Raw genomic sequence first — 27,932 nt, forward strand, 5'->3', positions numbered from 1 at the left:
TTTTACATTTTAATCATATTTAATTTTGACAATGATACTGAATGCATTAATAATATAATGCACGAAGGAAACTTTGGAACAGTGAAGATATGAATGCAATTTAATATAAAATGCTCAAACTATTCATTTTTTACTTGCATATTGTTGGTTTTGTGTGTATGGCTGAATCATTTAATTTGTGATAGGATATGCAGAAAATAGCATTTTCGACTGAATGAGAGGGAGTGTCACAGATAGTAAGAGGAAATGACAGAATCAATCTTCAAATCACTCCTTTTATTTCTTTTTGTAAAATGTTTTGCTTCAATGAACAAATAAATACCACTTGCTATTATATTTTATCCCCTGAGATTCAGACCCAGATTCCACTTAGAGATGAAACGCAGCATATTAACCGTCCCGGGCTCTTAGTGATGCTGAACGAGCCGTGTGTGTGTGTGTGCTCATATTTCAGACGCTGAGATCACACACTGACTCACAGCCTCATTCAGACTCACACACACAGTTCCCAGAAGCTCTGAGTCATTTCCACAGTGATGAGGATGATGATGATGATGATGATGATGGAGGTCAAATCAACACAGGTGTCCCTCAGCCCTTCTCTTCAGCCATTAGATAATGTCTTGATGTTTGATCACTAATAACAGACTCCATAAATGAGCCCTGCGTGACTAAGAACTGATTTTTTAGCAGAAGTCCATATGACAATGAAGTGAATAATTACACAACATCAGATGTTGAAGAGACTTGAATGCATGCTGCCCGTATGCCTACAGATATGCTTTTCTGGGTGATGTTTCACATGTATGTACGTATGTATTCATCCATTTAAAAAATAATACTAATAAAATAAATAAATAATTATCAAGGAAACGGCAGGGGAACATTTGCCGTCTATACAGTACAGAATTGTGATAGATTCAGCCTCAACCAATCAAAAAACGGCCTTATTCTTTCCTCATTGAATATTCAGCTTCTCCAAGAGCCTGAACTGTACAGAGTGCTTGGTATAAATGTGCACTGCACGTACAGGGCACAGCAAAGTTTATCGATACAAGAAAACCCTTGCGATACAGAGTCATATCACGCCAAATGGTTAGTGCCTCCCAGCAGTCGTGCATCACTTTGATACACAAGTGCCCGTGAAACCTAAGGGTAGGACCGTGAATTGGTACACTATCCCCTCAAATGCAAATCCCAGGAAACGCCTGTGGCGAGGGGCTACCTGAATCTGAAAATAAGCATCCTTTAAATCCACAGAGATAAACCAATCTCTCAGTCTGATATATGAGAAAGGATTTGTCTCAGCATAATCTTTTTTAATGAGCCCTTCAAAAGCACACGATTCAGCGGCCTCAGGTCCAAGATTGACCGGAGACCACCGTCTTTCTTTGGTACCAGAAGAGAGCGACTGTAGCAGTCTGCTAGGAGCATCTACAGCGTGTTTTGTGAGGAGGTTGTGTATTTCCTCTCGCAGAACTCGCAGAGCCCCTCATATTTCGCACGCTTGAACGCCATTGGCCAGTTTCACCGGCGTGATTCAATTAGGCTTCAGTAGTATTCGGAGAAAAAAGGTAATTTCCATAGCAATGTAGACTCCCCAAAAACAAAAGGGAACTGGAGTTATGAAGGGTTTCGTTATTTTCATTATTAGTAATTGATTTAGATTGTGACGTTTTCCCAGACAAGCAGTTAAAACCCTTCACTCACTCAGAACAAATGTAAACACAGGATTCCTGTTTCCCCTGAGAAGATAAACATCAATGTGAGTAGACTTTGTTTCTCTAGCTGAGGGAGGTTTCGATATTAAATTCATACAGTTGGTTTGTGAGTAATGCTGAATCACGTGAGATGATTCAGGTCGTCCGGCTTATTGTATGATTAGTATTATAATAGTGTGCTCTATAACCCTGATATCTGAGCCTAGAGGCAGGACACTCTGTGTCTGCTTCACACGCTTTGAAGTTGGGTGACACACACACGTGGCTTCAGTCCACACTTCAATACAAGAGCAGCTCCTGCCCAGGTCTGGTTTTATAGCAAGCTTGGTGCTTTTTACACAGTATTTTAAAGCACTGCTTCATCACACTAGAAACATCTTCAAAGGTCATGTTTACAAGCCTTTGTGTGAACATATGATAATACAAATCCATAACTCTAGTGCTCCATCTGCTGGTAAAGATCTATTATACTAAATGACTCCAAGGCAACTTATTTTTTTTTTTTTTTTTTTTTTTCAATTTCAAGACCCATATGGCAGAAATTGAGAAAGTTTATAGTTATTTAACATATTTGAAAGCCATAATGTTAAACATATATTAAGCCTACACTGCAAATCATCATTTTTCTGTTCATGGTTTTATCTGTTTATTAATGCCAATCACAGAATGGAAATAATGGCTACTACTAAAAACTTAACACAGCAATCATGCAATACATTTCTTACATAGATTTGTCATTATTTATTATTTTGTGTGTTTGTTTTCATCTTTATTAATACTGTGTACTTTTTAACCTAAACTAAATATTACTAAAACTAAAGCTATGTGTGTGTGTGTGTGTGTGTGTGTGTGTATAAATGCAATTCATTGCAAGTTTATATAATAATACATAAAGTAAATAATACTAAGTATATAGTATAAAATACCAAAATAACACTGTACTAGCAATCATAATCATTGGAAAGCCGTCAGAAATAATGGCATATTTAAATGAATATTTCATGCTAACCAGGTTAAAACAGCCTAGAGTAAAGCAGAATAGCACAACTTATGTTTTTTTGTTTGTTTACAAACAGATTTATTAATGTTGGACGATCATTTTGAGATATTAACAGGAAAGGCAAAGGGTTCAGGAGAAAAGGCACTTACAACAAACACATCATCTTTCAAAAGTAAGGGAAGAAAGCATGATCTCATGTCAACGAGCAGAAACTAGTGAATAAACTCCTTTCAGAACTGAACACATCTAATACATGCAGAAAACAACATGGGCAAATAAATACATCGAAACAGCACTCAGCGTCTAACATAATTGTTACCTGAAGTTATTCGTCTAACAAACTAAAGTTAGAAAAACAGCATAAATATATAAGCCAGGCTTACACACATAAAAGACAGCAAATCCACGGACACACCGAGTTCACATACATCTCTATACATTATAAAACTCTTTATGAAAAATAACTCTTTATAAAACACACACCGTAAACTCAGAGCAAACAAATCTGTCGTCAAGTGCTTCAAATCTTCTTCAGTTTTATGACACATCTGAGCATTTCTGTGTCTGCAAAATACTCTTTTAGCTTCAAAAATATCTGAGCTGAGATCATTGGTTGATTGTTTTGATTGTGATTAATTAGATGTGATCTTTTTATAGCCATTACCTTTTATTTACTGAAAATGGCTTTAAAGCAATGTTCCTCTCAAAAATAACATGATCAAGTCTTTCGAACACAAATTAGATATTTTGACAAATGTTCACGCTGCTCCGCACATGACATGCAGGGAAACAAAAGATATCATGGATTTAAGATTTATTTCCCACAAATTATTAGTTTGAGCCCTTGTTTTCAGTTAATTGTCTGAACGTACTAATTTGTTTCCTCCTTTTGGTTAAATCATGCTATAAAATTACATTAAATTAAATTAAAAGGTATTCATTAAAATAATTTGGCCACTAAATGAAGTTTAACCGAAAAAAAACTTGTGTCGTTCCAAACCTTCCCAGAATTTTCTGACATGAAAAAAATAAGTGCAACATGACCAAGATTTACCAAAACTGAGGGAACAAACTGGTACACATGGTCACAAATAAATAAGAAGTGGGAAAACAGTCTTAATTTGTGGACACGGTTCTTACTCTTTTCTGTCATGTGCAGGGCGGCGTGCCATATTCCAAAATTGATTGGAAAAACAAACATTTCTTTTATTTTACGCAAGTAACAACAGCATAATAGTGGATTTGGAGTATTTTTTAGATTCCTTCAAATATAAATGCATGTTTTTTTTGGGTAAAAGAATCTCATAAAGTAATCTATGGCCACATTCAGACAGCAGCAGAATACGGTTATCAGTCCTTTATACGGTTACGTTCACACAGTGCGGTAGTTAAATCACAATTAATCACACTGATACTTTCTTTACAGGGCTTGCCCACTTTTTCAGCAACACTGGTTCTGGAAGTATTTTTTTCCACTCATTTTTTCCAAAAGCGATTAAAAAAATATCTTCACTAAAGCATTAAGAGCCATGAATCAGATCAACCAGCTATGAGGAGAACTGTGAATGAAAAGAACTGAATAAAAACAAACTGTTCATTTAAAGCTGTTGATTATATATATATATATATATATATATATATATATATATATATATATATATATAAAATATTAGGGATGTAACGATTGCCAGCGAGTCGGTTAAAAATCTTTTAAAATATGTGACGGTTTAGATGTTAAACAATAGCAATTCAATTAGGGGTAGAGTTTATATGAATGTATGTCTAAGGGTAACTCACTGTCTTTAGAAAAGTTTAGATGGTATTTTTATTTCAATCTTCCCTCTGTATAAAGCAAATTAAAGTTCATAAGTGCAGTGCTGCTTTGTTTACAGCGGTAACCAAGGAAACGCATTACTGCTGGCAGAGAGTGAATCTGCGTCTCATTCAGCTCATCTGCTGTTTCTGTTTCACGCAGATACTTTTTATGTTTAGTTTCATAAAACTGATGTTAAATCATTCTGGTTTTGCTTTAAATTTTGAAATTATACGGTCTAATTTAGATTAAAAACTGCTCATGTTTGCATGTATCAAATCTTTGTTTGGATCATGATTAAAATGCAGTGGTTGCCTATCATTTTAAATGGAAAGAGCTCAGACAAAACATTGGTTTGTTTATATGAAGATAGTAATTTTATTTGTTACTTAAATCTAATTTTTTTTTTAAATCTTGAATCGAATATGATCGTATAAATATGTATATATATATATATATATATATATATATATATATATATATATATATCGGAATATTTAAGTTTTTTAAGAGTCCCAATTACAAATCTGCAGTGCTTCATGGGAGTGGGTGGAGCCCAGTGCTCCTTTGAGACAATTTTTTCACTGCGACTCTTTAATTGGTGTAATTTTTTTTACTTCCAGAACCAATGCTCTATAGAATACAGGCTTGACTTGAGTTGCACACTCAAACGGACAGTATTCAATCCTCTATTGTAAGCTGTTGTGTGGACAGGAGTAAATACAGTTGTCAGTCCAAAACACTGACACTGGGAACGTAGCGTCGGTATTGTGGCTGACTTGTATCTTTACGGGTGTTGATGCTGTGGCCACATCAGTGGGAGGAGCTTCGGTCGTTGGCCACATCCTGCAGGCGTCTGAGCAGAGCCGTCTGATTCTCCTGGCAGAGCCTTTTGGCGGGAGACTGCTGCTCTTCCTCCAGGGCGATACTTCGCTTCTTGGTGGGCGTCTCGCCCGTTCGGATCATGCTGTTAATCTCTCGCAGCCGCTGTGAGATAAAGTGATAATTTTGATGAATCTAAAGAGTGAATCTGAAAAGGAAATGTTTTTTTATATATTAAGTTTTTTTACATTGGATGGGCTTGAGCTGACGTAGTAGAAGATCTTGTCTCGAGGAGTAATTGGGCTGCCGGTCTTGTGTGGAGAGATGTAGATGGAGTGATTGTGGGACAGGAGCACCCGGCGTGGAGAGCCAATGCGGACAGAGGGATACGGACAGAGGGGCGGAGCTTCAGCCTGCAAACCCACATACATCTGCAGATATAAATCTGAATCAACACTGAACTCACAATGTCTTTTAGACAGCTGCTTTACAGCAGAATTTGAATTTGTCTCTTGTTTATCACTGTGAAGCCGTTTTGAAAATTTGTATTTTATGAAGTGCTATAGAAAAAAAGGTAACTTGACTTGAGACCACAGTAACACAGAAAGTTACCCCGTTTTTCGGCGAGTTGCTGGAGTAACGCAGAGCGAACGGTTTGATCTGTTTGATATAGACGTTGTTGTAGAAACAGATGAGGTCTCCCCTCTCCTCCTCCTGCTCTTGGGGGACCCCAGGGGCCCGGGTCGGGGTGGATGGGGTGCTGCTGGGCTGGGGAATGGGCAGAGTGCTGCTGGAGCGCATGGACACGGGACTGCTCTCACCGCTGCCTGTAAAGCAGAATAACAGGGAGTTACTGAAATGAATCAACAACCTTCAAATGATTTCTGCATTCCTGGGGCGGTTTGGACCTGGTGGAATTAAATAATACAGTCATAACAAAAAAAAATTTTTCAACTAACAACATGCTGTATATCATCAATAATGAGTGCATATGCAAAAGTTTCACATGTTTTTTTACATTTCTCATTTTACATGAACTACAGAAATACCACTGTGATGCAAGAAACCAAATGTATTAAAAATGAAATTTATAAGACTATTAAATCGTATAATTGTAATTGTAATTCTAATATTATAGTAATATAATATAATAGTAATGCATTCTTCAGAAATTTCATGTAGCTTATCTCTTCTGGGTCAAAAACAGACCAGAATGCATCATATGGGTTCAAGGGCTCGAACACAGAACAAAACATCTGGAAAACATTCACTAAGAATGAAATGCACGGCTGTTGTTAGTGGTGTTTGTTTGCACTATGTCAGCATTGTTTTATCACTGGATTTACTCTTCACCGGATTCTAGTGGGTGCATCATGTGATTCTGTGGGTGTGTAAATTAAAAAACTACCAAGACAGCAGACAGTCCAGTGACAAAAGCTCTGTAACGTGTGTCTTACCTTGTTCTTGTCCTCCCTCTGTGGGTGAGCACTGTCTGTGGGTGTTTTCACTGTTTCCTGAGTGGCATCTCTTTCTTCCAGAGATCAGCACGCTCCTGTATACCTGAGATACCATTGTCATCTTTATTAATATGTTTATCATGTGATTGTTTTACACATGCGCTGAAGTTACACTCACACTGCTGCTGGCCTGAGGTTGAGATCTGTAGCACTTCATGATGTTCTGAAAGGACTTGTCCTCTTTCGTCACCTGAACAATTAACAAAAACATTAAAGCAGCCATTTTTCCTGCTCTTTTGAAATACTGTAACACGCAACCAAGATTTCACACATCATTGCATTGCATTAATAAAATTTTGACATACGTTAATCTACACTTTATGAAAATGACCAGTTGCATATAGATACACCAATATTTAACACCAATATAAATGGCTATAACGTTTGTTTAAATACCTTAGTCATGACATAGATGGCACACATGAGGAGCTGGTCCAGATGTCGGTCCATCATGAGGTCAGTGCAGTGCACTAGTGAATACTCAAAACATGTCCAGATTTTCCTGCGCAAATCTGTGCTAATGTCCAATTTAGCACACAAGTCTCTGAGACGCACACTAGCAAGGTGATACACCTGATGGGGGAAAGGGGCATTATTTAGGGTTGAATGACATCTATTGATTTTGGGGTTTTGGTGGACTAGATCTGCTACACACATTGCTGCTGCCAATAGACACACTACTGGGAACATGTTAGATATGCTGCTGCTGCATAAATAGGCACCTCTAACATGTAGACAGGTGGTGCTGGGGGAGGTGGAGGGATTCAGAAGAACAGATCTCACTGTACCTTGCGGAAGAAAAGGCAGAGGGAGCCAGTCTTTTGTGCTCGTTTGGTGGGTGTTCCCTGCTGAGGACTCTTCCTGTCTGGTTTGGCAGGGCTGGGGTTGTTCTGGACTGTGCCTGTGGGTGTTGCCGTCAGCTGCTGGGCAGTCAGGGTACCTGTCAGAGCCTGGGCACTGAGGGTTGGCAGAGCCCCCCCACTCTGACCTGTCACGCTCACTTGCACCGGGATAAATGTGATCCCACCGCTTTCATTTGCTATCCCTGCAAACAGTTAAAAAACGTTAAGAATCGAAATTTTAATTGCAAGATACCATGTTATGTGTGTGGAAATTAACTTTTTTTGTGCAATTTAAGAAAATGTATATTATACGACTTAATATTATTATTTTATTTATCTAGTATATATCTATCAGAATCAGAATCAGAATCAGAATGAGCTTTATTGCCAGGTATGTTTACACATACGAGGAATTTGTTTTCGTGACAGAAGCTCCGCAGTACAACAGAATGACAGCGACAGAACATAAAACACATAATAAAAGAATAAAAAAATACAAATAGGTAGATAGTGAATGACAATATACAAATGACAATTGTAGGCAGGTATATTACAAAATTAAGTTATGTATGTACATATATATTGTGTGCAAAATTTAAGTGTATACTAAGTATGTGTGTTAGATAAATAAAGTGTGTGTGTATATAAATATAAAGTGTAGTGTGTTCGCCGTTATTGTCAGCTGTTCATAAGATGGATTGCCTGAGGGAAGAAACTGGTCCTGTGTCTGGTCGTTCTAGTGCTCAGTGCTCTGTAGCGTCGACCAGATGGCAACAGTTCAAAGAGGGAGTGTGCTGGATGTGAGGGGTCCAAAGTGATTTTGACAGCCCTTTTTCTCACTCTGGATAAGTACAGTTCTTGAATAGAGGGCAGGGTTGTACCAATGATTCGCTCAGCAGTCCGGACTACCCTCTGTAGTCTTCTGAGGTCAGATTTAGAAGCTGAGCTGAACCAGACAGTTACTGAAGTGCAGAGGATGGATTCAATGATGGTGGAGTAGAACTGTTTCAGCAGCTCCTGTGGCAGGTTAAACTTCCTCAGCTGGCGAAGGAAGTACAACCTCTGCTGGGCCTTTTTCACAATGGAGTCAATGTGAATGTCCCACTTCAGGTCCTGAGAGATGGTGGTTCCCAGGAACCTGAATGACTCCACTGCAGTCACAGTGCTGTTCATGATGGTGAGTGGGGGGAGTGCAGGGGGGTTTCTCCTGAAGTCCACGATCATCTCCACTGTTTTGAGCGTGTTAAGCTCCAGGTTGTTGAGACTGCACCAGACAGCCAGCTCTTTTACCTCCTGTCTGTAAGCAGACTCGTCACCGTCCTGAATGAGGCCGATGAGTGTGGTGTCATCTGCAAACTTCAGGAGCTTGACAGAGGGGTCTTTAGATGTGCAATCGTTGGTGTACAGGGAGAAGAGCAGAGGGGAGAGAACACAGCCCTGGGGAGCTCCGGTGCTGATTGTACGGGTGCTGGATGTGTATTTTCCCAGCCTCACTAGCTGCTGCCTGTCTGTCAGGAAGCTGTTGATCCACTGACAGACGGAGGTGGGCACGGATAGTTGATTTAGTTTGGGCAGGAGGAGGTTTGGGATGATCGTGTTGAAGGCCGAGCTGAAGTCCACAAACAGGATCCTCACATAAGTCCCCGGTCTGTCTAGGTGTTGCAGAACATAATGCAGTCCAATGTTTACTGCATCGTCCACAAACCTGTTTGCTCTGTAGGCAAACTGAAGAGGATCCAGCAAGAGCCCAGTGATGTCCTTCAGGTGGCCCAGCACCAGTTTTTCAAATGACTTCATGACTACAGACGTTAGAGCCACAGGCCTGTAGTCATTTAGTCCTGTAATTTGGGGTTTCTTAGGGATGGGGATGATGGTGGAACGTTTGAGGCATGAAGGGACTTCGCACAGCTCCAGCGATCTGTTGAAGATCTGTGTGAAGATGGGGGCCAGCTGGTCAGCACAGGATTTCAGACAGGCTGGTGTAACACAATCTGGGCCTGGTGCTTTTTTCCTTTTCTGCTTCCGGAAGACCTGGCGCACCGCATCCTCGCTGATCTGAATTGCAGGTGTGGGGGAGAGGGGGGATGCAGGAGGTGAGAATGGTGAGAGTGCTTGATTGGAGAGGTGTTCAGTATGGGTTGCAGGAGCTGTTAATGGTGTGAACGGTAGTTTGGAGAGGCATTCAGGGCTGGTTGCAGGAGTTGTGAAGGGTGTGAATGGTTGTGTGGGGAGGCGTTCAGGGCAGGTGATGGGTGTTCTTTCAAACCTGCAGTAAAACTCGTTCAGATCGTCTGCCAGTCGTTGATTCTCTACAGTGCTGGGGGGTGGTGTCTTGTAATTGGTGATCTTCTTTAGACTTTTCCACACTGATGCGGAGTCGTTGGAAGTGAACTGAGTCCTTATTTTTTCAGAATAATTCCTCTTTGCCACTTTGATCTCCTTTTCCAATGTGTATTTAGCCTGTTTATACAAGACATTGTCCCCCTTCACGTAAGCATCTTCTTTGGCCTGACGGAGCTGTCTGAGTTTTGCAGTGAACCACGGTTTGTCATTATTGTAAATTATTTGAGTCTTTGTAGGAATACACATATCCTCACAGAAACTGATATATGAGGTTACGGTCTCTGTGAGTTCGTCCAGATCAGTGGCAGCAGCTTCAAAAACACTCCAATCAGTGAGGTCAAAACAAGATTGTAAATCCTGCTCTGCTTCATTAGTCCATCTTTTTACAGTCCTTGATACAGGTTTAGCTGATTTTAGTTTCTGCCTGTAGGACGGTATAAGATGAACCAGAAGGTGATCAGAACGTCCCAAAGCTGCTCGTTGAACAGAGTGAAATGCATCCTTTATTGTGGTGTAACAGTGATCCAATATATTACTGTCTCTTGTGGGACAAGTAACATGCTGTCTGTATTTTGGCAGTTCACGGGACAGATTGGCTTTATTAAAGTCCCCGAGAATGATTAAAACAGAGTCCGGGTGTTGTTGTTCTGTCTCTGTGATCTGATCAGCGAGTTTCTGTAAAGCTGAGCTCACATGCGCTTGAGGATGGATGTAAACACTGACCAGAATGAACGAGTGAAACTCCCGCGGCGAATAGAATGGCTTGCAGTTAATGAAGAGTGTTTCGAGATTTGAGCAGCACGTCTTCTTTAACACAGTTACATCTGTACACCACCGTTCATTGATGTAAAAGCATGTCCTGCCGCCGCGCGATTTTCCAGTGGATTCTGATTCGCGATCCGCTCTAAACAGCTGAAAGTCCGGCAAATGGAGCGCGGCTGTCCGGTATGGTGTCATTCAGCCAGGTTTCCGTGAAACACAGAGCAGCAGAGTGTGTGAAATCCTTATTTGTCCGAGAAAGCAGAAGGAGTTCGTCCGTTTTGTTGGGTAGAGAGCGGAGATTTGCCAGATGGATGCTAGGCAACGGCGTTCGAAATCCGCGCTTCCTGAGTCTGACGAGCGCTCCCGCTCGCTTCCCCCGTCTGCGCGTCCTGAAGCGCTTGATCAGCGCCGCCGCTCCTCCGATAACAACGTTCAGTAAAACATCTGAATAATTGAAATCCGGAAAAACATCTTGTGGTGCGTTCTGCCGAATGTTCAGCAGTTCTTCCCTGGTGAAACTGATGGCAGGAATATAACTAAAGACAGGACAAACTAACAAAAACTCAAAAACATATGCGGAGCTCATCACGGAGGCAGCCATCCTGTATCGGTGCCAGCGTCATAACTAGCAAGTTATAACTAGTTCAGTCGGGAACTCTATATGGCACCGGCTGATTGGCCTCTGCTCATTCTGCAACCAATGAGAATGCTTGCTCAACTTTTAGTCTGATTCAGTGTTTGCTTTAAGCCCTGAAACCCTCCACCTCCCCCAGCACCACCTGTCTAGATATGCTTAGGGATTTATGTATGTCTATTCATGGAGTAGCAGCATATCTTACGTGCTCACAGTAGCATTTTTTAAACTTAATAACCGACACATAAAGGTACTGATGATAAAGGATGATAATAGATTATTTTGCACCTTGGACCGGTATGGTGACCGTCTGGCCATTGTTTGCTGTGACTGTTGCTGTTGCCATGGTGACCACAGTCTGTCCGGCTGGGATGGGGCTGACCAGAGATGGCTGTGCCACTTTAACAGGTTGAGCAGGCTCAGAGGTTGAATCTCCGTCAACGAAGAGGCGGCGACAGGCCGTACCAGTAGGAGGCGAGTTGTAACGGTCATGGAGAGATGTAGGGGATGGAGAAACTCCTACAGGAAGAAAAGAAACAACATATTAAAATATGCACATTGAGTTTGTTTCAATAAATATACGAAAAAAAAAATATATATTGTATTCAATCACAGTGCTTGTTTAATTCTCAGTAAAATACCTTTTACTGAGATATTACTGCTGAACCCACTCTTGCTGGGAGTGTGTGTGTTGTTTCCTGAACTGTCTTCCAGGTGTTGAGGAGGCATTACCTGCAATTCATTTTGCACATAAGTATATTCTTTAAAAGTGCATTATTCATTTACTATTTTAAAAAGTATCCTAAAATGTACTTCTTTTTTCACAAGGGACAGCAAACATCATTGATCTTGTTTATGTGGTTATAAGCCGTTATATTGTTCTGACCTCCTGGCAGGCAGGGACGCAGTTCTTGGCCTCTCGGATGCTCTCCCAAAGTGGGGAATTTCCTTTCCACGCCAAAGATTCTAATACCTGCTCCTCAACATGGTTCAGATGTTTGACTACCTCCCGGAAAAGACCCTCCTCCGCCCGTACCAACAACTCAATCACCTGTGAGTGAGATAGAGAGGCTCTTGTAAATGAATGCATACAATTTTCAAGGTTATTGTCTTTCTCTATATTCAGTTACCTTATAAAAATGATAAGCAGGAAGGTCAAAGATTTGCAGGACTCTGGGAAACTCTCCCGGGGGTCGATATGAGAAGATGATGATCTCCAGGCAGCAGACGATCAGTGATCGGTGAAGTAAATCCTGCTCTAGAATGCCCTGAGAAGCATGATATAACATTCAGCAGACAGAATTATCTAAAGTGTGCTGCTTATATTCAGTAGTTTTGCAGTAGGGTAAACATTCTATTCATGGCTTATTTAGGGCAAATAGTGAGATTTGTATGAAGATGACACCTACAGACAGGTCCATGTCTCCAAGCCGTTTCTTCTCCTGGTTGATGATCACTTCCAGTGATTTGTAATAAAGTGCTTCAGCCAAGCAAAAATACTTCACTGCAACATCTGTGGAAAAGGATGGCCCAAATTATTTGATAAATCAACAAATGATCAGTGTCTGAATTGTGGGAAACTACAAATGAACTACAAATTAAAGAAAATGAGAAAAATATGACATAAGGAAGTATGAAGATTCACACCTCTTGCCAGACTCTTGTTTTCCTCTCCTGTTCCCTCGTAATTCTTAAGAAAAATCTCTGACATCTCCTTCAGTCTGGCTGCTATGGACTCGCTGGGGTCTCTTACACATGATCTGTTTTTTTTTAAACAGAAAATACCAGTGATCACTGGAATCACAATCACTAGAATCCCATTTCACTGCAACTTTTAATATCACATTTCACAGGAATAACTTGTGTCACATTTTACTGGAAACAGTAGTATCACATTTTATTTGTATCACGATTCCATTAAACACTATTATCACTTTTTACTGAGTTCACAATTCCTTGGAATCACTGGAATCAGTTTCCTTGATCATCTGGAATCACTGGACAAACGACTTTCTGGAATCAACATTTTACTAGACTCTCTGGAGTCAGATTTACTGGGCTCTCATGGAAATATCTGGAATTATGTCAATTTATTGGACAAACAATGTATTGGAATTGCCGTTTTGCTTGACTCTCTGGAATCACAGATTTACTGGACTCTCTGGATCACAGTTTTACTGGATAATAACACATTTATTACTACACTCTCTGGAATCAGAATATTACTAGACTCTTGAATCACAGTTTTATTGGACTCTCTAGAATCACAGTTTTACTGGACTCTCTGGAATCACCGTTTTACTGGACTCTCTGGAATCAGAATATTACTAGACTCTTGAATCACAGTTTTACTGGAGTCTCTGGAATCACAGTTTCACCGGACTATGGAATCACATTTTTATTGGACTCTCTTGAATTACAATGTTATTGGAATCACAGTTTTCCCAGACTCTCTGGAATCACAATGATATTGGACTCTGGAATCACAGTTTTACTGGACTCTTTGGAATCACAGTTTTACCAGACTCTGGAATCATATTTTTTACTGTACCCTCTGGAAACAGTTTTACTGGAATCATAAATTATAATAAGTGGTGGGTTAGAATGCTAGTCCATAGCCTTGAGTCCTCTGATCTCCCCTCTCCTTTGGGGGTCAAGGCTCACTCCTCCAGAAGTTGGCCTTTGGGACAGCTGATTCAGCTTACTTTAGCCACTTCTAGCTCCCTTTACTCCCATCTTAGTTGTGCTCTTCCACACTAGGCAGGGATTTGCAAGTCTGGAGGTGAGGGGATTATCGTTCCCAAAGTGTCTTCAGACACAGCTCAAGGTCCTGAAGGGGAACATCTCCAGGTTATGTATGTAACCCTGGTTCCCAGAGGTAATGGGACACTGCATCTCAAGGCCATACTACCGGAATTCCTGCGAGCACTTCATTCCTAGAAGATGACGCTGGTTCCACATCACATGCTTTTCTAGTTTCCTGGTCGCTATGTCTCCCGCCTATGACGTCTTACCCTTCCTTTGGACTGATTACACATAAGATTCAGAGCATGGTCTCGCAGGGAGTGTTCTCAAAGTGTCTTCAGACACAGCGTCTCGTTACCTCTGGGAATCCGGATTACATAAGTAACCTGGAGACATTTTACTGGAATCACAGTTTTACTGGACTCTTTGGAATCACAGTTTTACCAGACTCTGGAATCATATTTTTTACTGTACCCTCTGGAAACAGTTTTACTGGAATCATAAATTATAATAAGTGGTGGGTTAGAATGCTAGTCCATAGCCTTGAGTCCTCTGATCTCCCCTCTCCTTTGGGGGTCAAGGCTCACTCCTCCAGAAGTTGGCCTTTGGGACAGCTGATTCAGCTTACTTTAGCCACTTCTAGCTCCCTTTACTCCCATCTTAGTTGTGCTCTTCCACACTAGGCAGGGATTTGCAAGTCTGGAGGTGAGGGGATTATCGTTCCCAAAGTGTCTTCAGACACAGCTCAAGGTCCTGAAGGGGAACATCTCCAGGTTATGTATGTAACCCTGGTTCCCAGAGGTAATGGGACACTGCATCTCAAGGCCATACTACCGGAATTCCTGCGAGCACTTCATTCCTAGAAGATGACGCTGGTTCCACATCACATGCTTTTATAGTTTCCTGGTCGCTATGTCTCCCGCCTATGACGTCTTGCCCTTCCTTTGGACTGATTACACATAAGATTCAGAGCATGGTCTCGCAGGGAGTGTTCTCAAAGTGTCTTCAGACACAGCGTCTCGTTACCTCTGGGAATCCGGATTACATAAGTAACCTGGAGACATTTTACTGGAATCACAGTTTTACTGGACTCTCTGGAATCACAGTTTTACTGGACTCTCTGGAATCACAGTTTTACGGGACTCTCTGGAATCACAGTTACACTGGACTCTCTGGAATCACAGTTCTAATGGACTCTCTGGAATCACAGTTTTACTGGACTCTCTGGAATCACAGTTTTACTGGACTCTCTGGAATCACAGTTTTACGGGACTCTCTGGAATCACAGTTTTACGGGACTCTCTGGAATCACAGTTACACTGGACTCTCTGGAATCACAGTTCTAATGGACTCTCTGGAATCACAGTTTTACTGGACTCTCTGGAATCACAGTTTTACTGGACTCTCTGGAATCACAGTTTTACTGGACTCTCTGGAATTACAGTTTTACTGGACTCTCTGGAATCACAGTTTTACTGGACTCTCTGGAATCACAGTTTTACTGGACTCTCTGGAATTACAGTTTTACTGGACTCTCTGGAATCACAGTTTTACTGGACTCTCTGGAATCAAAATATTACTGGACTCTGGAAGAACAGTTTTACTGGACTCACTGGAATTACAGTTTCACTTGACTCTCTGGAATCACAGTTCTACTGGACTCTCTGGAATCACAGTTTTACTGGACTCTCTGGAATCACAGTTACACTGGACTCTCTGGAATCACAGTTTTACTGGACTCTCGGGAATCACAGTTTTACTGAACTCTCTGGAATCAAAGTATTACTGGACTCTGGAAGAACAGTTTTACTGGACTCACTGGAATTACAGTTTCACTTGACTCTGGAATCACAGTTTTACCAGACTCTCTGGACTCACTTTTTGATTGGACTCTCTGGAATCACAGTTTTACTGGACTCTCTGGAATCAGTTTTTACCGGACTCTGGAATCACTTTTTTATGGAACTCTCTGGGATCACAGTTCCCATTCAGGAACTCGAGCTGCATCTGAAGACACTTTGGAAACACCCCCAGCATGACCATGCTCTGAATTTTATGTGTAATAAGTCAAATGGAAGGGCGAGATGTCATAGTCATTTAATGTCAAATGCAGAAATGTTAATCCATGCATTTATGACCTCAAGGTTAGATTATTGTAATGCTTAATTGGGTAGTTGTTCTGCACCCTTAATAAACAAACTACAGCTAGTCCAAAATGCAGCAGCAAGAGTTCTTACTAGAACCAGGAAGTATGACCATAGCCCGGTCCTGTCAACACTGCACTGGCTCCCTATCAAACATCGTATAGATTTTAAAATATTGCTTATTACTTATAAATCCCTGAATGGTTTAGCACCTCAGTATTTGACTGAGCTCCTTTTACATTATACTCCTTTACGTTCGCTACGTTCTCAAAACTCAGGCAATTTGATCATACCTAGAATAGCAAAATCTTCCATGCAAGACGCGTCAACTTTCAGCATTGACCCTGTGCTAGACAGTGCGACTCCTGTGACCTGTCCCTGAACGCTCAGGCGCACTAGCGAGCCCACTCGCAAGGCAGACAGCCATGCCTCTACTACCGCAGGTGAATATGAATATTAATTTTCAACTTTTTAACTATTCAAATGTATATTCGAATTTAGAATATTCATTGACAGCCCTACATTGCACTGTCCCTTTTGGTTCTCTCTGACTCTGGGGCTGGATGCTATGATACAGACGTGGCCGAGGCTTTGTCTGTACAGAGTTCTGGAGAGAATGCGCTAGGATGGGGTCCATCTTCTGCTAGTAGCCCCACTCTGGCTGGGCCGAGTATGATTCTCGGACCTGATTTCTCTCCTCGACGACACTGCATGGGAGATTTCCTTTAGGAGTGATCTCCTCTCACAGATGGAGGGTACGATATTCCATCCCTTACAGAGCTGTGGATGTTATGGCTGTGTCACCTGAGGGGAATCAAAATATTACTGGACTCTGGAATCACAGTTTCACTGGACTCACTGGAATTACAGTTTCACTTGACTCTCTGGAATCACAGTTCTACTGGACTCTCTGGAATCACAGTTTTACTGGACTCTCTGGAATCACAGTTTTACTGGACTCTCTGGAATCACAGTTCTACTGGACTCTCTGGAATCACAGTTTTACTGGACTCTCTGGAATCACAGTTTTACTGGACTCTCTGGAATCACAGTTACACTGGACTCTCTGGAATCACAGTTCTACTGGACTCTCTGGAATCACAGTTTTACTGGACTCTCTGGAATCACAGTTTTACTGGACTCTCTGGAATCACAGTTTTACTGGACTCTCTGGAATCACAGTTTTACTGGACTCTCTGGAATCACAGTTTTACTGGACTCTCTGGAATCACAGTTTTACTGGACTCTCTGGAATCACAGTTCTACTGGACTCTCTGGAATCACAGTTTTACTGGACTCTCTGGAATCACAGTTTTACTGGACTCTCTGGAATCACAGTTTTACTGGACTCTCTGGAATCACAGTTCTACTGGACTCTCTGGAATCACAGTTCTACTGGACTCTCTGGAATCACAGTTCTACTGGACTCTCTGGAATCACAGTTACACTGGACTCTCTGGAATCACAGTTTTACTGGACTCTCGGGAATCAAAGTATTACTGGACTCTGGAAGAACAGTTTTACTGGACTCACTGGAATTACAGTTTCACTTGACTCTGGAATCACAGTTTTACTGGACTCTCTGGAATCAAAATATTATTGGACTATGGAAGAACAGTTTTACTGGACTCTCTGGAATCACATTTTTACTCGACTCTCTGGAATCAAAATGTTAATTGATTCTGGAAGAACAGTTTTCCTGGACTCCCTGGAATTAAAATATTACTGGAATCTGGAAGAACAGTTTTACTGGACTCTTTGGAATCACAGTTTACTGAAATACCTGGAATGTAAAGCTTGTTGGAATCAAAGGACAGTGGAATCAATACAACAAAATTCTATCTGATTACATCAAACTGTGATTGCAGATAGTCTGCTTCTTGTATTTGGGTATATGTAGCAGATAGTGACTAACTATCTCACAGTGTTTCGCATAACAAAAGGTAATATGCCCTCACCTGAATATGTCTCTGAGTCTCATGCTGGGTCTGTATTTGAATCCTGTCAGCAGAGTGTGCAGACGGCCCACGCTCTGGATCGCTGTGGAAACGGGAGTACCCACGCTGCTCTCTGGCACGTACCTCCTTCCAGTCAAAGGAGTGGACACTTTCAGAGCAGATGCCTGTGAAACAAACACACATGTTTACTGATAACATCATTGCTCATTGTTGAGAATCATTTTTATGTGTATTTATGTTTGTTGGGCATACATACCGTCATTGAGTTCTGGAGGAGGTTGGTCAGTCGTTCCTGGTTCTCTGTCCCTTCACACAAACAAGGTCCTGGGGTGCCAATGTCTTCTCTGGCCGCTTCTCCCAGAAATATCCTCTCATCCAGAGAACCAGATGATAACACGTGTTCCTCATACACACGGTTCAGCGAAGCACTGAAGAAACGGAGAGATCGAGGATATTGTGAACTACAGGAGAAACGTTTGAGCAGCTTCATGTGGAGTAAGTGTTGAACTGAAAAGAGACACTCACAGACTGTCACCAAAATTCACCGGCTCTAAAAACCCTGTCAGCGTGTCCTCTTTCCCTTTCAAAACCTGTGAAAGAGAAAAGGTAGGAAATGTTGCATATACTTTGCCAAACTATTTAAATAAAGAAATAATAATAATAATAATAAATGTTACAGTCCTAAAAATATCACAGTACTTTTTAAAGCCAGTTTAAAGAAAACATGAAATATAATTTGCAACACATTTAACATGTTTAACACTAAATATTCAGAATATCTAATGAAAACTCTGAATTGTTGGAAGAGTCAATTTCTAAATAATTAAGATTAAGGTTTTTAAAAGAAGTCTATTATGCCAACCAATACAACAATACAGTAAAAATGATAAAAATGATTTGTGTTCAGTGGTTAAAACATCCCTTTTGTTATGGAAACATTTTTTTTTTGATGAATATAAAGTTCAATGAACAGCAATTTTTTAAACAGAAATCTTTTGTAACATTATATTTAATATAATGGTAGTGTATTTGGATACACTCAAATAACATTATATGTGGGTGAACTGATTTAAGAAATCAGCATATTATAATGATTTCTGAAGGATCATGTGACAATGAAAACTGGAGATATGGATAAAATACATTTTAGAGATATTAAAATTTAAACTATATTATAATGCTTTTATATATTGTTTTTTATTGCAATTTTGACAGATGCAGCCTTGGTGAGCAAAAAGCCCAAAAGTATCAATCATACTGAATATCTAGTGTATTTCCAGTACCTTGCGCTCAAAGAGTTTCTTGATGAAGGGTTTCCAGAAATGCTCCTTTGCTCCTTTGGCCTCCAGCACCAGCCCATCATGAAGCTCACACAGCTTCTCTATGAAACATAATGAACCCGGGCCGGGCTTATAATCTTTACTGTTGAAGTCCTCAGGCAGCCCTGCACACAAAACGAGCACAAACCAATGTTTGTTTGACCTTCTGTGATCTCCTTCTGTCTGGACATCTGATCCCATAAGAAATGTCTCATTTTGGTTTTTAAGAAGAATGAATGCTGTGTGGGACCTTTAAAAGATGGGTTGAGCAGATCTTTACGACTAGAGCAAAGGAGAGCGTTGCAGTAAACCAGATCCAGAGCACATAGGAGCAGATGATACGAGTTCACCAGATCATCACTGATCATTGGAAAGTTTCCTACAGGACAGAGGAGAAAAAAATTAAAATCATGTGATAAAAAAATGTAAATAATAATAATAAATGAGGGTTTAGTGGTGGTTCTTCCAGGGTCTCTTATGACAATTGACTGGTTATGGTTGGAACCTTTATACTTTGCTATGAATGTGAAACTAAACTAAACAATCTTTCAAATGTGTTACGGAAAAGAGCCGAGCGCAATAATCCTGGGCAGGAAAACACAGCCGATCAGTCTAAAAACATATATCAAGCAGACAGGTGGCCAACTTTACTGCAACAACAGGAAAAGTCTGCAAAAAATGAACATGTGCTGTTAGGCCACAATGCCTGGATTTATCATTTCCTGTTTAATTCATTTCAAGAGTTACAGTACCAGCCTGTACATTGCACAGCATTAAGCCTATAAAGCGATATACAGTAATAACAAATCTCAAATCAATCTCAACCAGATAACAAATTTAGGTTACAGTGGAAAATTGCACTGAATACTGTATCCCACAATGCAATGCATTCAATTAAATCCCTTCCATTTAAAGTGTGACGAATGAAACCAGCAGTGATTTTGAGCTTAACTGGAAACTACTTGACTTATATATTACAAACAAACATAAAATACATGTTTTTATTTTCTAGATTACTTTCCAAGATAATAATCTAACTGTCACTCACCTGAATGCATGCTACACGCAGGCCAGAAAACATACAGTTTTCACATTACACTATACATCAGATTTCCAGTGCACAATAAAACACAATATCAAGTTAAGCTGAATTAAGTTTGCTGCACTTGGTACTTACATGCAGTTTCTCACTTCATTCCTCAAATAACATGACTTTTGATCTTTAAACAGCGGCAGGCTCTTTTCCCTGCATTGAGTTCTGCAGAATGAGGGATTTTCCTCCAGGATGGGATATAGAGGGACACAGATCTGCCCCAGTGGCCCGCTGAGCTTTCCTCAAACACAGACAAGTCCTGACTTGTCATCTGGGCTGTTGCTATGTTAAGTGACGCACGCAGCACACGAGGAAATAATGCACTCAGCCGGTGTCCTCTTGCTCTGCTGCTCTCTGCTTTTTAGGCTTGACTTTCACAATTTGCTTCTTAAATATTTTTATATTTTCTCGTATAAAAAGGAATGTCTGCTCAATTTAGGTTTGAGCTTCATGCATTGCTAATTGCATGATGTGCAGAATTATATTCAATTAAAATGATGCATTTAGCAGATGCTTTTATCCAAAGCGACTAACACTGTATTCAGGCTAACATTTTTTACCTAACACGCGTTCCCTGGGAATCAAACCCACAACCTTGTGTTGTCAATGCAATGCTCTATCACTGAGCCACATGAACATTGTTATTATATGGCATCAATAATGCCAAAGTTCATAAAGATTTACAAATGAATCATTCATGAATTGCTCAGAAGATTATTTAAAAAAAGAAAAAAAAAAAAAGAAACTGCGGCTGAGAAACAGGATCTGAGTAAATGTATCCAGATAAAACTGTTATTTGTTTCTCAAGATGAAGGGAAGGAAAATTAATCAGAAATATTTATATTTACAAAAAAATATTTACGGTATATAAAAATAAGTGTAAATATTACAAATCAGGTGAATCTCAGGAAAACGTTTAAGACCATATTCAGGTCAAGTTTCAAGATGTGATACATTTTGTTTCAATAATGAAAAAAGAATAATTATAATAACAACAATTAAAAAAATATATATATATTAATGATAGAATTTAATCATCAAAATGACATTTCTTATATCTCCTGATAATAATAATAATAATTTATAATGTATAATTACATACAATGTATTTACATTACATTTCGGTTCAGTATACCGCACATGAGTGGAACTGAATCTCCTAGTTTTATATTTCTCAATATAAATGAGATCTTATTGCAGCATGTCTGATCTTGCAGCTCAATCACTCAACAAGCCAAGTTCAGCCACAGCATTAAACGAAGTGATGGGCTTGTGTTGATGTGCTCTGTCCCTGCTGGCCCCTGACCGGATCAAACATGCCTGCACAGGCCCACATAATGAGCACAGGTCACATGATCAAGCTCTCTGCGCTCTCAGCCAATGACGGCCTGTCCTTCTGTCAGACTCTTGAGGGACACTACAGGAGGAACAATCCCATGAAGCCCTGCACCTCCTCCTCTCTCATTACAGCAGCTCCTCTCTAACGTCAGCCCAACATTATTTAGCCCATAAAAAGACCCATAAAAACGTCCAGCAGATAAACGCTGAATCTATGAAACTGCAAAAAGCTGCTGTGAGGACTACGCCATGTTAAGCACCTATCAAGTAGAAATAAAATAGATTTTTTTCTTGTTCTCATGAAATATATATGTGATGTACTATGTAAACATGATACCCAAAATATTTACCGAAACGACAAAAAAAAAAGCACTTGAAAGGCTTTATGATGATGCCATTACTATGTCCGTTTACACATCAATTGTGTATTCAGTATAAACTGTGTCTGTATGTGAGGGCTACAGTCACTGGAGGTCATCTGCATATAGAACTCTTAAAGGTACAGTAGCAATCTCTACCTACATCAGAGATAACAAACAGTACTAATACTGCTGCTCTTTTATAGTTTGTTGTATGTAGCTGACTGTTCAAAAGTGTGGGGTCAATATATATATATATATATATATATATATAGAGAGAGAGAGAGAGAGAGAGAGAGAGAGAGAGAGAGAGAGAGAGAGAGAGAGAGAGAGAGAGAGAGAGAGAGATACAGTACAGACCAAAAGTTTGGAAACATTACTATTTATAATGTTTTTGAAAGAAGTTTCTTCTGCTCATCAAGCCTGCATTTATTTGATCAAAAATACAGAAATAAACAGTAATATTGTGAAATATTATTGCAATTTAAAATAATAGTTTTCTATTTGAATATACTTTAAAAAAATAATGTATTCCTGTGATGCACAGCTGAATTTTCAGCATCATTCCTCCAGCCTTCAGTGTCACATGTAACATCAGTCGATCACATGATCATTTAGAAATCATTCTAATATTCTGATTATTATGAGTGTTGGAAACAGTTCTGCTGTCTAATATATTTGATCAATAAAAGGTTAAAAAGAACTGCATTTATTCAAAATAAAATAATTCTAATAATATATTTTCTTTCCTATCACTTTTTTTCAATTTAACACATCCTTGCTGAATAAAAGTATTGATTTTATTAAAAAAAAGAAAGAAAAACGACTGACCCCAAATTACTGACCAGGGGCCTGTACCATGAAGCTGGATTAGCTGGTTAGCCAGGTAAGTTTCAGTTTAGTTTGCCATGTAAGTGACTTGGCTTTTAGCTGCATTTATTGCCATAGTAACTTACACTCCACGGCTAATCTGCTCCAGGGCAGGTTATGTTCTGGGTTAGAGATCTCAAACTGAAGCTGGACCAATCAGATGTGAGAAAAGTGACACATGTCTGACACAAAGTCACTCTAGTTTATCTTGCTCTAAATTAAATGTCACTAATGCTAAAAAAATAATAATAATAATAAAAAATAAAAAAAATTGAAGTCTTTGAAAGTTTTTTGGTCATTTTATGATTTATATAATTATTGTGGTTCATATTATTATTATTATTATTTATCTTTTACACACAAGCAATTTTCGTTAAACAGTTATTATAAATCGTTTATTTTAAATAAATATAAATGTATACCGATCATGTGCTATAAATAAGCTGTAGTATCAAAAGATTGCACTATTTTAAAAAATAAAAAAATCTGACCTTACATGTTCTAGTCTCTACCACTATAAATTTTCAAATGTATGAACTAAGTTAACAAGTTTCACTTGTGACTTCACTGATAGAGAAAGATTATTTATTTTATTTGTCCTGGTTAAATTTGTCATATTCTTCAGTCTCTTAACCTTTAGCAAAACCTTTAACCTTTAGTTTTGATTCTCGCTGGGTCTCTCGCGAGAAGTAAATCAAACTTGGTATCAAAAAATCAAATCATGGTACCAACAGAGCCGGATTGGAGAGGTTTGGTTTTGTCAACTCAAAACTAATCCTGTAACTCTGAATTTGTTCAGCTACCATCATGGTACAGGCGCCTGTAGTGTGTATTGTTATTACAAAATATTTATATTTTAAAAACATAGCTTCTTTTTTTTTTTTTTTTTACTTTTTATTCATCAGAGTATCCTAAAGTATTAGGATAAAAAATATTAAGCAGCAGAACTGTTTCCAACTTTGATAATCAATCATCATATTCAAATGATTTCTAAAGGATCATGTGATAATGATCCTAAAAATTCGGCTTTGCATCACAGAAATAAATGATAATTTAAAGTATAATACATTTAAAAACAATTATTTTAAATTGTAATAATATTTCACAATATTACATGTTTTTCTGTATTTTTGATCAAATAAATGCAGGCTTGATGAGCAGAAGAAACTTCTTTCAAAAACATTAAAAATAGTAATGTTTCCAAACTTTTGGTCTGTACTGTATCTGTATGTAAATATATATGTAAATGCTTTTTTGTTGTTGTTGAAAGTTCACGAACAGACACACACACACACACACACACACACACACACACACACACACACACACACACACACACACACACACACACACACATATGACTATATTACTGTTTTACTGCATCAAACAAATTCAACATTGGTAAGTTTAAGAGACTTCTTTTCAAAAATATGAAAATTTCTTATCGACCCCAGACGTTTCGGCATCACAACAAATGAGAGAAGGTTAACCTTCATTCAATTCTGAACTTCCACATTGTAATTCTGAGTTACAGTATATAAAGACATGCATGTTTTCACCAGTCTGAAGCTGTAATTAATGTTACAGTGTACGAGGAGGACCCTGTAAATGTATGGCATGTTAAAGAGCTCTTCACCTTTAGCATGTATGAACAGGATCCAGCAGAAGTTGAAGACCTCAGTGACGGTGCAGGGATGTCGTCTGAGGACAGAGGAAAGATCTGTCAGCACAGGCTTCTCACAAACACTCATTACCGGCTACAGCCGTTTGTTTCCATCAAACACTATTTTTTATGCAACGTGTCACATTTTAATTCTCAGTCAAACACAAATCAGGTCTATATGGATCTCCAGTGACCTGTCCTGATATTATTTATCATATGACCATGTGCTTCACAACACATGAAGTGGACAGGTCAGGTTGAAGTACCTCTGTTTCCTGCCCCGGTGCGTTCTGGGTAATTCATCTGTGGGCGCCTTGAAGATGTCTTTGAACAAGGGCACGTATTTCTTAAAGATGACGGAGGTGACGGTGAAGTTCCTCTCTAGTTTCTCAGTGCTCTGCTGGAAGTCCTTGGGCAGGCTGGCCATGTCCTGCCATTTCTTTATCTTACTGAAAAACTCAATCAGGCTGAAATGTAAAATCACCTTATTTAAAGCTCAGTCCAGCACAGTATATTACAATACCCCTCAAGCTATTTCGGAAAACTTCATGTTAATGTGTCCCTGACACACATGAGTCATTCTACATTTCAGGGCACGTTTCATGTCCATTTATGGTTGTTATATCACTTTCTAACAACAAAAATCACATTTTAACATATTTCTCAGCATATTAATATCACAGAAATAATCAATGAAATCCAGTTTTTGCAGTGTATATTTTTTTCTTTAGTGCAAAAAATTCAATTTATATAGAAAAAAATATTATATTATTTTTCTAATGTCTGCAAAACATCGACTGTGTTACTAACCAAACACAATGCAACTAAAAAAATATTTATCACAACATAAAATTCTTGTCACCCCCACCCCAACTCAATATTTTATCTACAATAACCTATCGTTAAGGAGTATATAAACGGACTGTTAGCAATATTTTACGATTTCAGTTCAAATATATATTCAAATTTAAGGTTAACCTGATCAAGAAAATCCATCAATCAATATTTGATGCATAATCGCCAGCAATTAAAACCTAACCCTAAACTCAAACCTGTACATGATGTTACATTATTTTTCTGAGGACGTATTTGTGTAATTACACTATACCAACGACTCTTAAAAAATAAAGTGTGACTAAAATCATATTTAGCATAAACAAGATGAATTCCTTTTTTTTTAGGAAGACCATAAATTCATCACAGCATGCTTAATTTATTGAAGCAAAATATTACTTTTGATTTGGGGTTGATATAAGAGCTATGCATGTTTTAACATATCATGTACTTCTGGTATTTAGGCATCAGCCATGTACTGTATGGATATTATTATTAAGACTAATATATAAAAATTACTTTATATTCTCTTATGTTGATTATTTAATAGTAACATTACACAACTTCTCTGTGGCTTACAAACAAGAAGCTGCAAGCACATTACAAACAGAAATGCAGCTCTTTAAATCCCCAGCTGATCTTTAAGTTGTCCTGGGAACATCAAAACATGTCTCTCTCTCTCTCTGTGTGTGTGTGTGTGTGTGCAACAATTACTGAACCGTGTCTTTTATACCTCTTTAACTCTATCTATATTAACAACAATATATCTCGTTCTGTGACTGACCTCTGTTGTGAAGAGCGCAGGATCCGGGTCAGAGACACATAGTTGCCCTCGGCTGTGCCTTTACCTATAGTGGGCACCGATGAGCGACACGCCACATACAGAGCACACGCCAACCAGTGCAGTTCACTGCCCTGAGACACACAGACACCAGATAAAACAGCTTTAGCTACAATTAGCCTACGCTAACCAAACACCATTGCCCTCATATCACCATGCTAAAACAGACAGGTGGTTCCTCTAACAATAGCATTTAGTCTTATTTGGTTGCAAGAGTGTTCTTTTAAGGCCCAAACATAAAATAATATTCTCAGAAAGTTGCAGGAAGGTTTTTGAGACAACCAAAATATCTTTCTTCCCTGATAACAGACGTAAATCATGGAAACGTCTATTTGATGTCTGCATTTACACCTGCAAGACATATTTTTTACAGTATATGCTCACCTGCAATATAGTACGTCTATATCTTATCAGATGTCAAACAGACGTTTATTAGATGTCTTTATGATTCAGAATGCATGTTAAACATCTTACAGACATCTATCAAGTGTTTCTACACAGCAAATGCTTTCCAGATGAAGCGATCTTTAATAGACAGATGTATCTTGGAGATGTATGTGTGCTACCTGGGTTGGTTGACAATGTTGGATATGTACCATGAAAACAGAACTGGATTCTTAAAAGTAGCACGGATGATAATAATTCTGTAACATGGTATTTGACAGAAATCGTGCTTTTACCATTTACTGTAACTGCACCATACAGTATCAATGCTGTAATGTTTATATATATTATTTTCTTTCTGCACAAGTTCAATAAGGTGACATACATGGCATAAGTGGTGCAGATGCACTTTTACGTATAAGCACAGCTTGTCCTTTAGTGTTTCTGTACATTATTAAGATCGTTTGGCTGTAAAGGTGTCCATTCAGATAAAGCCGCTGATGATGTCACACGTAACTCAGCCTCTCACGCGCATTATGCACTCAGGTCGAATGCGGAATGTGCACATACACATATTTAAACATTCTTTGACACATTAAAGCGCATTATTTGTACACAAAATATAGAAATAAGATGTTAACATGTCCATTCGAAACGAATACTACTGAATGCATGCATATTTGCGTTTATAGATGCGTGCACTGGGCCTGTAGCCTATATTATGAGCTCGCTTTACCTCCAGAGTGTAATTTTTGCTGATATTTTCATAACTCCTCCATGCCTCGTTACTCGACTCCTCATCCATATTCAGAGCTCGACACAGATCTTCAAATGCATGTCTAGTTTTCACCAACGTATCTTCTTCCTCGCTCATTTTTGGGGTTTTTCGTGAGCGCGTAGATGTAGAAATATACGAGTGATTTGTTTCTT

General features: G+C 39.1%; 1 protein-coding gene across 3 annotated transcripts; it reads right to left on the reverse strand.

Moving 5' to 3' along the window:
* Nucleotides 1–5,004: 5,004 nt before the first annotated feature.
* On the reverse strand, nt 5,005–27,876 carry LOC113067217 (retinoblastoma-like 2 (p130)). 3 transcript variants are annotated; one of them, XM_026239540.1, is made up of 22 exons: nt 27,739–27,876; nt 26,562–26,692; nt 25,210–25,410; nt 24,917–24,981; nt 19,871–19,999; nt 19,585–19,745; nt 18,827–18,891; nt 18,558–18,729; nt 18,302–18,465; nt 13,102–13,214; nt 12,864–12,967; nt 12,585–12,722; nt 12,341–12,505; nt 12,096–12,186; nt 11,743–11,973; nt 7,662–7,918; nt 7,270–7,446; nt 6,992–7,063; nt 6,814–6,916; nt 5,969–6,183; nt 5,605–5,787; nt 5,005–5,521 (listed from the first exon to the last, which is right to left on the reverse strand). In XM_026239540.1, the coding sequence occupies exons 1-22, from the start codon at nt 27,874–27,876 to the stop codon at nt 5,348–5,350; spliced, it is 3,249 nt and encodes a 1,082-aa protein (XP_026095325.1). In that variant the 3' UTR covers nt 5,005–5,347. The 3 variants fall into 3 exon arrangements, with proteins under 3 accessions (XP_026095325.1, XP_026095327.1, XP_026095326.1); XM_026239541.1 differs by having other exon boundaries at nt 5,348–5,521; nt 5,605–5,769; XM_026239542.1 differs by lacking the exons at nt 24,917–24,981; nt 25,210–25,410; nt 26,562–26,692; nt 27,739–27,876 and adding an exon at nt 20,798–21,373.
* Between the last annotated feature and the right edge of the window lie 56 nt (nt 27,877–27,932).

Source organism: Carassius auratus, chromosome 50 (assembly GCF_003368295.1).
Source record: "Carassius auratus strain Wakin chromosome 50, ASM336829v1, whole genome shotgun sequence".
Taxonomy (NCBI): Eukaryota; Metazoa; Chordata; class Actinopteri; order Cypriniformes; family Cyprinidae; genus Carassius; species Carassius auratus.